Below are 14,298 nucleotides of genomic sequence, written 5' to 3'. Positions count from 1 at the left end.
AGTTTATTTCTCCTTCCTCCAACCAACTGTGAATCCGGCCGGGACCTGCCTGTTTCAGGGCTTGTGTTACTACTGCGATTAGTGTTGCAAGCTGAGAGCAGTGCTTCCGGATCTCAACTTGACCACTCTTGTGCTGTTGTTTTTCAGGGTGGAATTCCAGAACAAATTCTACACAGGCTCTGGGTACCGGTTCACCCCGTTCACCTTCACTACAGACATCTGGGACTAAGAGAGAAAGGACTTCTTTCTTCCCAGAGAGCAGATGTACTGTGTGCCCTCATGAGCCAATTGGCTTATGCTGTGTGCTTTTTTTTTACATGAACGACTGTCTCTTGCTTCCTTCTTTCTACCACTTGTGCCTTGTGTCTGACTGGAAGGTGTGGCAGAACTTCTTTAACTCCCCTGACACGCACCTTTCTTGGGGAAGGAACTACCTGCTCTGTCCCCGTCTGTCTTGCTACAATTAAAGTGAGGTCCTTCGCTGCCTCACTGCCAGGATAACAGTATTTAGAATGGAGTTCTGGAATTCAGGGTTTATCAAGCCATGTTCCTTCCAGTTCTCAATCCTTATGACTTGCAGCTGAACCAGCCTGCCTTGTGCACATCTCTATAGCCGTTAAGAGTTGCTTCTGGGAAAGAATGGGAAGCGGCCTTAAGGAACACCAGAATATGGATACCACTCACTATATAGGTGTTTTTACAGGGCTGCTAGGTGGCGCTCTCTCTCTTCTTGCTTCATCCCTGTTTGCTGGGGTGCAGCCTTTCTGATGCACATCAGAGGACAAGAGGCCTGGCCTCAGGCACTTGGGCCTTCTGCTTTTTCTAAATTTACATTCAGTTGCAGTTGGTGTTGTCATCCAGGTCTGAGACTCTCTTGTTTCCCTGATGGAGAGCCTGGAGTTGACATTGCATCATCCAATGCATGGTGTGGGGCTGCACATTAGAGCCAAGCCCTCAGTGCATGCATGTTTTTGAAAGGACTCTACCTGTGCTAGCAAGCTAGTACCTGTCTTTTCCTCATTCATGCTGTTTTACCAACTGCTAGCAAAATCCACCAACAGCTGGGGACAATAGCTCTGTACAGGTGGAACACAGAGACTTAAATTGCCAAGGGCAAGAGAGGGGCTCCTGCCCTGGATTCAGAGGGGCCTACTATGCTCAGACACCCAGAGCCCCCACAGCAAATATTTTGTGGGGATCCACACTGCAGGGCCCTCCACTCAACTTCTGAGGTCTCACAAGGAGGTCTCATGAGGCCCCGGAACCTGACTTCCAGTGCCACCGGAAGTCACTTTCTGAGGCCAGAGGGTGTGTGTGACATCATGTCATGCCGCATGTGACGTCATGATGTCACAAGCACTGGGTATCCATAACCTGGGGCCCAACCTGGGGCTCCCCTGCCTGGATTGCAGAACAAACTTCCTTCGTACTGAAGGCACAGCATGTCATGGGCAGGACTCAAGACTCACGCTGCCATTTAACAGAAAGACAATGCTTGTGTGCAGACTGCTGAGAATTCTGTGCTTTAAAAGCCCTCATGAACTCTTTGTCGCCGTAGCTACCAAATCCCACAATAAAGACAAGATTCTTAACCTTCCCTGCATTTTAATACTCTCCTCTGAGTTTATTTTTGATGCAAAGCTGATTTAGGATTTCTGATTTGTAGAATTGGGTTTTCAGCCATTTTTTCAGTGCTGTGGGGTTTTGGAATTGGGGGATGAATTGCTTTACAACGAGCTGAGGAGCAGAAGCAGTTAGGAAATGGCCAGTATCTCAGCCAAGTATGTTTCTTACACCTCACCAAACTTCAGCTTGGACTCTGCACCCCTCTCAAAGGAGACGGATACTGTACCCAGCCTCTGTTAACTGTTTAATTGTCCATATACTAGGGGACAATAAGTTAGAAATTACGTTTGCCTTGGGTGGGGAAGAGGGAAGGGTACCAGGGCTTGAAGGTACCATCCACAAAGTGCCCTGGAAGGTAAACAGAGGAATGGACTAGACCTCCTTAGCAGGCCGTGCAGCGATGGATGCTGCATGAGGAGAAGGTGGACCTGAGGCGAGTCCCTGGAAGATAGGTTCAGCCTTGGGGTAGGTTGGGGGGAGAGAGGAGGGAACTGCCTGATCTGTCCACCGGGTCTCTCTTCCTTCACTGTTCATAGTCCCCGGCAGTGTAGATGTTGAGAGCGTGGAAGCTGGTGGCCCGGCTGCTGGGGAGGGCGTAGGGCGTTGCCCGGGAGCGGGCTCCCACGTAGATGCTGTGATAGGAGAGGTGCTTGTAGGGCAGGGCCCCTGATGCTTCACTCAAGGGTCGTCGAGTAAGGCACATGTCTGGGAGGGTGGCGGGTGTGACCAGGGGTGGGTGCTGCAGCTGGGAGGCGTCTCTGAAGAGGGAAGGAGGGAGGTGATGATTGCTGGCAAACCCTAGAAAAAGAGAAGGAGCTTAGAGCTGAATGACTTCCCTGGCCAACCAAAGTCAGCATGACTCACTCCTGGAAATATTTAAGTCTGCCACTTCTTTTTCTCATCCTGCCAACTGGATCCATTCTGTTAATCAGAATGGAGAAGGCTAAGCCACGAGTGACTGATAAATTTGCTCCAAACTTCCACCCCTGTGGTTTACCTCCATTCAATCTCACTAAGAGCCCAGAATCTCTGCAGACTATGCCATGGCTTATACTATACCATGGCGGCAGCTGAAAAGCTTCTCTTGGGTGGTTGTGGCTCCATATTTGTAGCAATACCGTACACATACACTAACTGCGTGGTTTGGCTAGGTCATGTGGTTGGTTTCTATACCAGTGGTTCTCTCAGTGCAGATGTGGCACTTGTTTAGAAGGTGACCATGCCACCTTGCTGAACAGTGTAATTGCTACTCGCATGCTCTACTGAGATCTCACAGAGAACTGCATGAATATGACTACACTGCAGTTAGGAAAGCAAAGAAACCAAACTGCATATGAAGAAAGGCATACAGTGGTGCCCCGCAAGACGAACGCCTCGCAAGACGGAAAACCCGCTAGACGAAAGGGTTTTCCGTTTTGGAGGTGCTTCGCAAAACGAATTTCCCTATGGGCTTGCTTCACAAGACGAAATGTCTTGCGGGTTCCCCCCCCCTTTCCCCCCTTTTCCTAAGCCGCTAAGCCACTTATCAGCTGATCCGCTGATAAGCCGCTTAACAGCTGATCCGCTAAAAGCCGCTAAACCGCTAATAGCGCTAATCCGCTAAGCTGTCAATGGGCTTGCTTCGCAAGACGAAAAAACCGCTATACGAAGAGCCTCACGGAACGGATTAATTTCGTCTTGCGAGGCACCACTGTAGTGAGCAAAATATCCAGAATATCATAGGGTGAGCAAGGGAGATATTATTTGTTTGTTAATAGCATTTTTACACCATCTAATATTTCAGACATCTCCAAGATGTTATACTACGTATTTTTGTGTTTCTGTATTGTAAACCACCTTGTTATCCTCGGATAAAAGGTGGTATAGAAATAAAAATAATTTAAATAAAATTAAAATAAAAGAGATGTCAAAAGATACAAAGAGCACTGAGAAGCTGCTTCCTAGTCACTGGAAGCCCTTACTTTGCAGCATTCCCTCTCATTAGAAATAATTGCATGTATGATTCTTAGCTAATTTTTGCACACATAAGCACCGGAAACTCGAGGGAGATTATTAGCATCAAACATTTAAGTTTGTGCCTGAGAAAAATCTGCACCCAAGTCATGATAGTGACCAAAGTCAAGGAGGAGACCCTGCCATCTCTCCCTAGCCCCACCAGGCCCTGTACCTTCCCATGGACTTCTCTACAGGCAGGGCTTACTTACCATTTGCTTTTTTCACCTTACCCTTTTCTGTGGTTTCTTGAAGCTGGGCTAAGGGAGCCGCACCCCCATTCCGAGATAAGCAGCCTAATAGTTTTCCTGGTGAGCCAGGCCTAGGCAGAAAAACAAGACATGCACTTCATTGGTGATGGACTTTGTGGAAATAGGACAGGCAGAGCTATAGAAGTTGTTATTGGGAGCAGTCCCAGACTTGGCTGCTTCTGTTCTTACTACCATTATCCCTCCCATCTCCTTTTGCTCCACTCGGTAGAGTAGCTGGATGCAAAAGAGGACAGGGCTCCAGCACCTTTGTTTAATAGCTGTGCAGAAGAAGGAATTTCAGCCTGTGCAGGTTGCTATGCATACCAGAATTCCCTCTTCTATGCATACATTAATGGGCCATAAGCCTTGTTTTCCCTGGCATGTGGCCACCCTAGCTATTCAGGTGGCACACAGATTGTCACATACTGGCCGAGAATTTCCAACCCAGCGTTTGTTTCTAAAATGCATCTTCTGCCTGTCTTCCCCACTCAGAGTAATACTTCTCTAAAGGTACAATCTTATATAAACTTACCTGGTAGAAAGCACCATTGTATTCAGTGGGGCTTGCTTTTGAGTAGCCAGGCATCGCAGTTGTGTATAGCTTGCCATAAGTGACCAGCAATGTCATATAAGTGAGTGGGTGGGTGGGCTGGTGGAGGGATGGACCTCTCACTTCCATTGCTAGTCTGCTTGGTTTCCATGCTTCCTGTGGAGGAAGGGAAATCTATCCCTGAGTTCTATTCGCCTGTTTGGTAGAAGACAACTTTGATTTTACAAGCCTGCTTAAAAGGCTTTGGAGGAACAGCCAAATGGGAAACAAAGGCTGCTGGTCTTAGCCATTTAGAAGCTAGTAACTTTTGTGGGCTTATTTACAAGGCTGATGTGTATAGGATTGCAGCCTGAGAATGGAATTTGCTCTGTTTGCAGCTACATCACATAAGAGGCTTATCCCTCCACCTGTGTTTGAGAAGGCAGTGCCATGTGCAGAGACTTACCAGTCATCTGGCTCACACTCCCGGAACCCTTTTGCGAAGGGGTTGCTAGCAATTTTCAGCTGTGTGATCTGCCGAGAGAGTGAATGAGTTTTCAAGTACACACATTTCCCCTGCCGCTCCCTCTCTTGCTATAGTGGAGCTGTTGCTCTAACTACTGCCTGAGAAAGCAACACCAGCCATGATGTTACTACTATGGTGCATCCCGATCTATGTCATGACCCTATGAAACTTAAGCACACTGCTGGGAGCTCTTTGAAAGAAGAGCAGGATACATATATTTAGCATTCAATCCCAGGACATAGCGTTGAAGCTAAGCAGGTCTGGGTGTGATTAGTACCTGGATGGGAGACGATCTGGGCACTACAAGCTTGCCACTTTGGATTCTATGAGGGATATAGGTGGGATGTACAAAAGCAAAATGGATATTGGTACATTGATTTCTCCATGTATGTTCGCTTTTTATCCTTACAACAATCCAGTGATATAGGTTATGTTGGTGACTTAAGGCTACCCAATGCACTGTGTAGTTTTACAGATAATGCCTTTTCAATTCACAGCTATCTCTAAACATTACACCACATTAAACAATTAAAGGCAATTATTACGGCACCGTGAAAGATGCATTAGGAATGCTGCACAGCTTGGATTGCACAGCAAAAGGTGTCAGTGTATGTATAGATCTGTTTGCCGGCCTCCACCAGCCACACTTAGTCCTGTCCCAATCCTGATTCTGTCCAATAGGCCAGCTCTCCCATGTGATACTGACCAGTGTCACCAGAGGGCTGTGCATGCGTGTTCTCTCACCCGGTGGTTCTGATAGGCTGTCACTGCTATGAACTGAGTCTCCGTGAAAATGAAGGACTTGAAATTCTCCTGGGCGTAGCGCTCGCTATCTGGCCGTGGATCTACCACCACCACATGGAAGCGTGGCTGGTACCTGTGCATGGAGTTCAGGATGATCTGTTTGATCAAGACAAAGCGACATTTCAGATGGCTGTTCAATAAATGGGCTCTCATTTAACAACTCTTGTTTACACACCCAGGAACATCAAACGACTCCCACACCCCATGCGTATTCCACATGCAATTGTATCCCCTGAATGGTGCACAGTGTAAGTGGGAAGTCCCATAAATACACTCACACTCTTGCAAGTTGTTTTCATTTTAAGTAGTAGGAACATAGGAAGCTGCCTTAAAAGGGAGTCTTCAAGCCCTACCTGGAGATGCCAGGGACTGAACTTATAAATACCACCAGGTTACATTTATTATGTTACATATGATGCATATTTTTATGCTCCCTCCCATTTTTCTGAGATAGGAAAACTTGCAGGGAAGCAGTGTTAACCCTGATTTGGTTTCCCTCCCTTCAGGTACAACTAAGTACAGTGCCACCAGGTGACTAAACTGTATAATGACACTATCTGCAAAGACTGCACAATTAACTTACATGGCCATTGTCATCCATCAAGTTGTTGGTGAGCTTGAGCTTGTCAAAGGAGACAATTTGCCTCATCCACTGGCCTCCCTTGGCAGGGGAGTCAGGGTGGAAGTGAACCCGGCCAGGTGTAGCAGGATCTGCCTTGCCAGCTACCAGCCAAGCGGAGCTGTGGAACGCGTATCTGCAGGGGAAAGGGATTCTGTTGAGGCAGGCCCCTTCCTTCCCTACCTGATTGAGGACCTGCAAGAGTTTGTGTGGGTCTACTACGCTTGCCTTGGTGTGCAGCTGCTATATATAATCCCAAACTACAGTTAAGGGGGGGGGGAATTCCAGTTTGTTTTGTTCTGTATATAGAATTCAAGCATATTTTTATGGGGCATTCTACAGCAAGGTAAAACAAGAGGCAGGATTCACGTATAGCAAACATTCAGATTGAGAGGCTTAACATCCATGAAAATTTCAGAGCAAGCATTTTCAGTGCAGGGAACAACAGAAGCTGGAAGGTCAGAATAGCGAAAAAGGAAAATAAACAGAGGGAAATTGGAATCTTCACATGCAGTACTGCATATAACATACTGCATTTTATCCTTCATGTGCATCATAAGTTCAGAGACCATCTCGGCCACCATTAACTAATTCCAGCCCAATCCCCTGTATGTTCTTGGTGGGCAACTAATACTGGCAAGACGTCACACTGACGAACCGTACTTCCCTCACCCAAAGTGGTCTGATGCCAAGTGCCTCTGGGATTGGCAAGAGAGAGCCAAACCTGGTCAGGGCGTTAATGCAAGAATGCATGCTGTTTTCCTGCAGAAACTTTCCACGTGCAAATCCCTTCTACATATTAAGCGGTGCAGAAAACCGCTGGGCTGTTTTGTGTGTTGTTAATGGTTTATCGGGGTTTTCTTCTGGCTTGAAACCCTTCTGCGTTCCCTCTGTAGTTTCCTCTCCCCTCCAATCTCACACATCTTCACTCACCAACTCTTAAACTCACTACACACTTTCAAACTCCAAACAATACGAGAAAGAGAAATAAAATAAATAAATAAATCAACCATGGCACTGTTAAAGATGGTAAAATTAATTTTAAACCTCCATCAAATAATTAAGTTGCTTTAACTGATATTAGTCTTTTTATGCTGTTGCAAGCCACCCTGGGACCTTACGGTGAAGGATGGGGAGGAAATCTCTCTCTCTCTCTCTCTCTCTCTCTCTCTCTCTCTCTCTGTCTCTGTGTGTGTGTGTGTGTGTGTGTGTGATGTCTACTCCAAATCTCTACATCTTTTTGTGTACGAAACAGATGTGTCCTGGCTCAGTGCAAGGGTGGAGTTGACTGTTAGGTTTCTGTTTGTGCCACTGTGCAGTGCTTGGAGTCATAAGACTCTGTTTACATTCCAGGGATTCCAGACTGTTGGAAGTCTCATGGGAGATGGGAGATGGAAGTTGATATTACTGGTTTCCTGTTCCTTTGTTCCAGTTGCCTCTCTGCTTTCACAGAGAGAGGATGTATACTCTTTTCTGTCTGCGTAGTTAGAAATAAAACTCTTAGCAATGTAGCTCCTACTTTCTCGTCCTTCAGCTGCTGCTTGAATACTCTGCGTAATGGGAACGTGCCTGGAGCCTCATCAAAGGCTTAGGTCATTAATAATCGTCAGAAGGGGTTCCGGAGACTCGACCGGAGGAGTGGCTTGGTAGAACAGAGATTCCGACATTGACTATATTCCATTATTAGGCTGCTCTCTACCCCTTCTAAATGGTCTAAATAGCACTTAGTTCCCATTAGGGATAGTGGTTAATTTGTACAGTTAAATCCCACCTGGAAGCTACTTCTCATAACTCTGATGGGGTCAAGGGGTTACTGTGGGGTAAGTTAGTGATGAGGGAAGTAGTGCCTTTTAATTTTGATATTTCCGTTATTACTACATTCCAGGGCAAGATTTGAAACTTGATTCTGGAACAGAATCTCAGCTCAATTTAAGGCTTGATTCAATTAACACTCTACACAAAGGGCACAGATTTTTTTATATTATTCCATTCATTTGATCAACATAGGAACCTGTACATATCTGGAAAACAACAAAACAGCAACGAGCAGCTCCATGTAATAAATCAACACATCTCCTGCAGGTTTAAAAAGTCAGGGTGCCTCAGTTCAGAACTCCCTGCTCCTACCTCTGAATTTGTAGAAATCCTTCCATTAACACTTCTCAGGCCTAGCCACACGCCATGCCTTTTGAGTCTCACTGGCACCTAGGTTGCTCTCGCTGACTGGCTAACTAGCAGAAATGGCTCCAAACTCATTGTCCCAGAGCCAGGCCCAGGCCATACCGGTATCTCTTGTCGTCCAAAGGCACGAAGTCCATGAGCAGCACATAGTCAGCCAAGGGATCCATGCCGGATATCTTCACCTGGAAGGTGGGGAACATCCTCCTGCCACAGGGAGAAAGGAGTTTGCCGGGTGATTCTGCTTTCCCACTGCCCGCTAACCTCCATCTTACCCAGGGTAGGGTAGAGGTAGCCAGCTGTGTGTCTTCTAGATGCTGTTGGACTCTCCTCAGCCCCAGCCAGAATAGCCAGCGGTCAGTGATGTTGGAGACTGGCAACATCTGGAGAACATCACATTGGCTACTGCTGAGGGAGATGCCCAGGGCCTTTTGCAACAGGCTACAACAGCTTGAGGCAGGGTAGGGAGGGGCTGCAGTCCTTAGAGCAATGGCTCATGGTTTCTTGCCCATTGTGGTGGGAAGCCCACCTCAGGCTTTGTTGTAGGGGGCACAATAAACACCCTTGGATCACACTTTCCCTGATGGTACACAGAGAGTTGTGGTACACTTTGTAACTGTAGGAGTTTGCTCCATTTAAATAGCAGACCTGCACATTGTTTTGGGCTGTGGTCCTGGGAGTTGTCTGAAAGATAATCTCCTTCCCTACAAACACTCCTGGACATTAAGAACAGCAGAGGCTGTTCTGCTGCCCTCAGAAACTCAGGGTGGAGATGGTCCAGGAGAGGGCATTCTCTGCAGCAGCCCCTAGGTTGTGTAGCTACCTCCTCATATAGGTGAGCCTGGCAGTTCGGCTATACAATTTTCAGCAAATGCTGAAGAGGCACCTCTTTACCCTGACCTTTGACACTTGAAATATATAGTTTAAACATCTCATTTTGGTGTGTACCTTAAGGTGAAGGGCAGGTAAATAAAAACAATGCCAAATGCCTGAATGAATGGGTATTCCATTATATAGGGCACATTATTAAGGTCATTGTAATTTGGTGTTGCTCCTTAATGTTAGACTAGTAAAAGCTAATAAGGATTATTGTAGTTCCTGTTTAGTCGCTTTATAGATCAAAGCTGTGTTTTTAATCCTAAATCCTTGGACCAAAGAACATTATACCTACCGCCCTGCCTTGGTGACAATCATCTCAGTGCCAAGGCTATTGAACTCCTCCCAGAGACTCCTCATCTCCAGTTGCACAGTGACGCCAGAGACACACTGGTTTTTCCTGGCCAACTGGGAGCTGACCCCTTGCTTTGCTGCTCCCTCCACTTCATACTGCTCAAACTCTGGTGTTGTCGCCAGCAGGCATGGTGCTCCCACAGGGCTTGGTGAGAAGGGGCAGCCATCCGACGTCAGCACACTCAAGCTTGCGGCGATGAATGCTGGGGATGGAGAGAAGGACAACTGGCATAATGACTATATTATGGCTATGTATGAACACAGGAGGCTGCCTTACAATGAGTCAGACCTTTGCTCCATGTTGTCAGCACAGACTGAAAGCAGCTTTATTAGATTTCAAACAAGGGGACATTCTTAGCCCCAACTGGAAACGCCGGGGATTGTTCCTGTGAGCCGTTGGCATGCAAAACAGATGCTCTACCACAGAGCTATGCCCCTTCAGCTCTGACATGAATGACTGTAGCTCAGGAACTGTCTGCCAAAGGAGGATGCTGACTCTGAGGCTACTCCTTCCCTACAGTTGCTTCAGGCAGAGCCATAGGTATGGCGGGGAGCACTAGCTAGGTTCTTTTCCCTGGGTGAAGCATCCAGAGGGGTGCCATTGAGGCTCCCAGCCTGTGTGTGTATGCAAATGTGTATGTGTTGGGGGGTGCCAAACTGGGATGAAATAAAGTTTAGTTTCATCCTGGCTTCAGGGATACAATGAGGGCTCAGCCGCCCCCCAAATGACTATTCGGGAAGAGAACTGGGCTCAGAGGTATCACACCAGAAGGTCCACATGCGCGGACTGTCTTTGAGCTCAACTCTTTCCTTCTTCCCCGTCTGCAAGAGGGGTGGCGGAAGATGGCTGACCGGCCTCCCTAGAGTAAGGACTCATCCATGCTTTCCTTTGCTCCGTGCTTTCTAGGCACTTGTCGGGGCTTTCCAAGTCGATCTCTGAGCAGCTGGGTTTTCTTGTCCTGGCCCTTTCCCCAGGAAAACCTGTGCTTTGCCACTGAATTGGAGCAAACAGAAAGCCACGGAAAACCCAGTTACTGTTTGCTCCAATTCATTGGTAAAACACCAGGACAAAAAGCAAAGCAAACCAAACAAAACCCTGCTCAGACAAAGACCGGGAAAACTCAGACCTGTGCCTAGAAACGTGACACAAAAGAGAATGCGGATGAACCTTAATTCTGCCTGGCTTAGAAGCTCCCATGCACCCATACCGTGTCTCCTCAGACCCATGGCTAGTACCTGCTTTCCAGTGGCATGAGAGAAGAGTATGGCTGTCCTGAATGCTCTAGAGTCTAGGCAGTTTAGAGAGGACACCAGAGTCCAGTAATCTAACGCTCCACCCCACTGACACCCCACCTGACATCTAGTTTGGTCCTGTAACTCACTACCAAGGCCAGCCCTCCCATATAACAGGGACTGGTGTTGGTGGGGTTCAACTTCAGGCAGCAAAATGTCTTGGGTCTGCACTTAATAATATTGCTACAGGACTGCTGTCTGCGGCAATCAATGTAATGGGGCTATGCCACTCATTAACCTCTCTGGCTGGGTCAAGAGAATATCAGCACAAACATGCCAGTGGAGCCCATCTGGCACTCCTGCCAAAGCATCTATACCACCCGGGCATTGTCTCTGCCCCTCACCATCTTGGTATGCTGCAGCAGCTCAGCCAGAGGAAGATCAGGCGAGTGGCACAGCCTCACTACCCTGTCCACTGCTGCTGGCTGCAGTGCTTACCTGGGTTGGCATGAGGTCCACAGGAGGCTTATGGCAATTTGTGGAGACCCATAGCTTAACACTCCAGTGGGCAACCACTGCTCTCCCAGTGGACTAGCCTGCACACTAAGATGCTCCACAGCTAAACCTCAGTTCTGTCTCTGTCCTCAGGTTGCTTTGAAAACTCCAAATTATATGCTGTCCTTTCCGCACAGGCTCCTTTGCTGAACGGGAGCTGGAAGGAGGGAGAGAATACTTCCTCATGTATTTTCTTAGCTATGCTTAGGATCAGCTATTGAGAGCCAGCAGCCCAGTCCTTATAACCTGGCTAAAATTATCCAACTGGGTGCAACCCTTCTTTGCAATTACAGAATCACACATTTGGAAGGGACCTTGAGGGGTCATTTGGCCCAACCACCAAACCCAATAATAATACAGAAATAGCTGAGCTGGATCTGATCTGTAGTCCATCCATAGTCACAGCCATGTCATTAGAGGAAATCCCTATGACATTCTAGAAGTCCCACTTGAACTTCTGGCATTTCTCAATAATTCCCAACCATTAGACCCATTCTCTCCCTTAAATCTGGTAGTATTCTTACAGGTCTGGATAAGAGGCAAAGAGACATTCCTCCTGGGAACTACTGGGGGGGGGGAGAGATTTCAACCCACAAGTCACACACATCCTAACCACCACAGCATCCACCTTGCTTCCCACCTAGGGTGCCAAAGAACCACCAGCTTCATGATCCAAGTTCTTAGCTGGAGAGCAGCTCGTGGAAAATTTACCTGAGAAGATGCAGCTCTTCAGCTGTGTTGAATGGCAAGGCAAAAGAGCCATGAATGCAAAGCTCCTAACCCACTTTAAGGAATCAAGAGGTCTCTACAGATGTCATAAAATGCCCAAAGAGAAAAGTAACAGGGTCCAGAGCACCGATGGGTGCATGCCTGACTCCTGCAGTGCCAAGCAGGCTTTACCTGACATTGCCCGCGATGCTGAGATGACTTCAGGCTGTTCAGTTTGGCTCGTCTCTCTCCGTCTCGCCACGTCCCCCTTTGCAATGTTCTGAGTTGAATCTCTGGGATGGTGTGAGCGATTTTATTTTCCTTCATAACAGTGTTGGGGGGCAGGAGGTGGACCCACGTCAGCCAAGACTTCCACTCCCTCCAATGGGAAGCAAGATGGGGAAATGGGTGGATGGGGGAGAGGCTTCGTTGGGTGACATGGCAAGACCAACAGCGCATGCTGGAGGCATTTGAGTAGCTACACGTACATGCAGCAAATAAAATGCACAGCGATTAATGAGTAGGATGAGCAGGTGGCTGAGAGCAGCAACCCTGGGACCACATCCTGGGCTGAGACAATATTGCTGAAGCCGGAGGGTTAAAAAGGATAGTGGGTGCAACAGCTTTAATTTGTTGTTAGTGTTCCTCAGTGATCCTCATAAAAACCAAGGTGGAGGTCTTGAGTGACAGAAGGGTCAAAGTCTGTAGCATATAGACAAGAGGGGACAGGGCTCCGGGTCAAGTTGTATAGAGAAGGGTTGTGTTTTTTTGGCAGTGCAGCTTTTCTTACTGCTGGAGTTTTAATGACACGATGAGATGCCCCTGCTAAATTCCCCTTCTGTGTATCTGTTTAGGGCACAGGAACTCCCACCATCTTCAGGAGCACAGGATGAACTGTTTGATGGAGGCAGCTTGTCAAACCACTGTGGAAAATGGTCTCTGAGATGCCTCCCCCTCCTTTAAAGGGGCTGTTTAATGAGCTGAGAGGGGAAGCATGTTGCAGGGTGGGGAAGCTGTGAGGAGAGGGGCTGGGATCAAGCTGTGAGGTGTAAAGCAAGGAAGAGTTGGACAGGTGTGGGGGAAGAGAGGTTGGCAGCAGGGTTGGCAGGTGGAGCAAAGCAGGGGTAACAACTTGCAAAAAATAAGAATAGTATCTGTACATTTTGTCTCATATATCAGACTCTGCCAGTGCTACAGAATAAACATCCACAAATGTATTAGTTGAACATTTGATAGATAATGTAAAGATATGTACAATTTTATAACATGCAGAGAACAATATGTGCAAAGAAATCAGAGAGGGGAGCTGAGGGAAGTCTTTGGTGGGGGGGGAGTGGGAGAGGTGGGGGGAAAGGGGAAAAATAATGTAATTGATTATTTGGACTGATAAGTTGTTATGTTGAAATTGTTTAATAATGTTTGTTTTTTTTAAAGACTCTGCCATTGCTACAAACGTACTTTTTTAATGAAAGCTGGGGATCTGGAGATTGTTTCCTCCGGGAGGTGCAACTGTCCCCTATTGTCTCCCCCCCATGGGTGCCCACTACTAACACACAAAGCTCCCCACTTGTCCTCTCCAAGCATGTAAATAAGGATGCAAGAGCAGCAGCTGCCTCCATTTCCCTTGCCCTCTCCTGCTGGGCCCAGAGGGAGAGGGAAAGTGGTTGGGCAGTGGCAGGAGTGGCAAAGAGGTGGGCTTGCTCAGGCGGCAGACAGTGAGTGAACCCACATGTGCATGCAACATCGAGGGGCGGCTTGCATTCTTCAAGTAGCCATCCCAGATCAAGCAAGGCATGAAGACTTACACAAGAGGCTCAGTAGGCTAGTGAGGGAGCCATCTTCCCTTCCTCTCCTCCTCTCCATGCTCAGCCCTCAGGCACAGGGCCATGGTCTTCCCCTCCATCCATCTTCCTCCTGCCAAGCTGGCGACAGCTGCTCCTTGTGCCTTCTCACACCTCCTCATCTTGCCGCTCAATACCTGCCGGGGAGTTATTAGAGCTGCCACTGCTGGTGACAGAAGGAGATAAATGGGTAGTAGCTGAGAAGG

General features: G+C 47.7%; 2 protein-coding genes across 7 annotated transcripts in view; one reads left to right on the top strand and one right to left on the bottom strand.

The window, feature by feature from the left end:
• Positions 1 to 1,603, top strand: part of TCIRG1 (T cell immune regulator 1, ATPase H+ transporting V0 subunit a3) — a 23,728-nt gene extending 22,125 nt beyond the window's left edge. For all 6 annotated transcript variants that reach the window (XM_079985948.1, XM_079985950.1, XM_079985949.1 and 3 more), the window contains one exon: positions 148 to 1,603. In XM_079985948.1, coding sequence (XP_079842074.1) covers positions 148 to 229 — 82 coding nt within the window. In that variant the 3' untranslated portion in view covers positions 230 to 1,603. The remainder of the gene's footprint in view (positions 1 to 147) is intronic.
• On the bottom strand, positions 1,188 to 14,298 carry TBX10 (T-box transcription factor 10). Its single transcript, XM_079986076.1, has 8 exons — positions 14,057 to 14,298; positions 9,697 to 9,958; positions 8,631 to 8,732; positions 6,312 to 6,483; positions 5,669 to 5,824; positions 4,865 to 4,932; positions 3,852 to 3,940; positions 1,188 to 2,424 (listed from the first exon to the last, which is right to left on the bottom strand). Exons 1-8 carry the CDS (start codon positions 14,112 to 14,114, stop codon positions 2,150 to 2,152), a joined length of 1,182 nt encoding a protein of 393 aa, XP_079842202.1. The 5' UTR covers positions 14,115 to 14,298; the 3' UTR covers positions 1,188 to 2,149.

Source organism: Podarcis cretensis (assembly GCF_951804945.1).
Source record: "Podarcis cretensis genome assembly, chromosome: 1".
NCBI lineage: Eukaryota > Metazoa > Chordata > Lepidosauria > Squamata > Lacertidae > Podarcis > Podarcis cretensis.
This window is presented reverse-complemented; position numbering and strand designations above follow the sequence as displayed.

Bases quoted from the DNA above. Each gene is read 5' to 3' on its own strand.
- TBX10 (XM_079986076.1), bottom strand. From the start codon at position 14,114: ATGGAGAGGAGGAGAGGAAGGGAAGATGGCTCCCTCACTAGCCTACTG. The intron at 8,733-9,696 runs GTAGGTATAATG...TCCCTGTGGCAG, and splicing joins ATTGTCACCAAGGCAGGGCG to GAGGATGTTCCCCACCTTCC. The intron at 3,941-4,864 runs GTAAGTCTCTGC...TTTTCTGCCTAG, and splicing joins GAGTGTGAGCCAGATGACTG to GCCTGGCTCACCAGGAAAAC.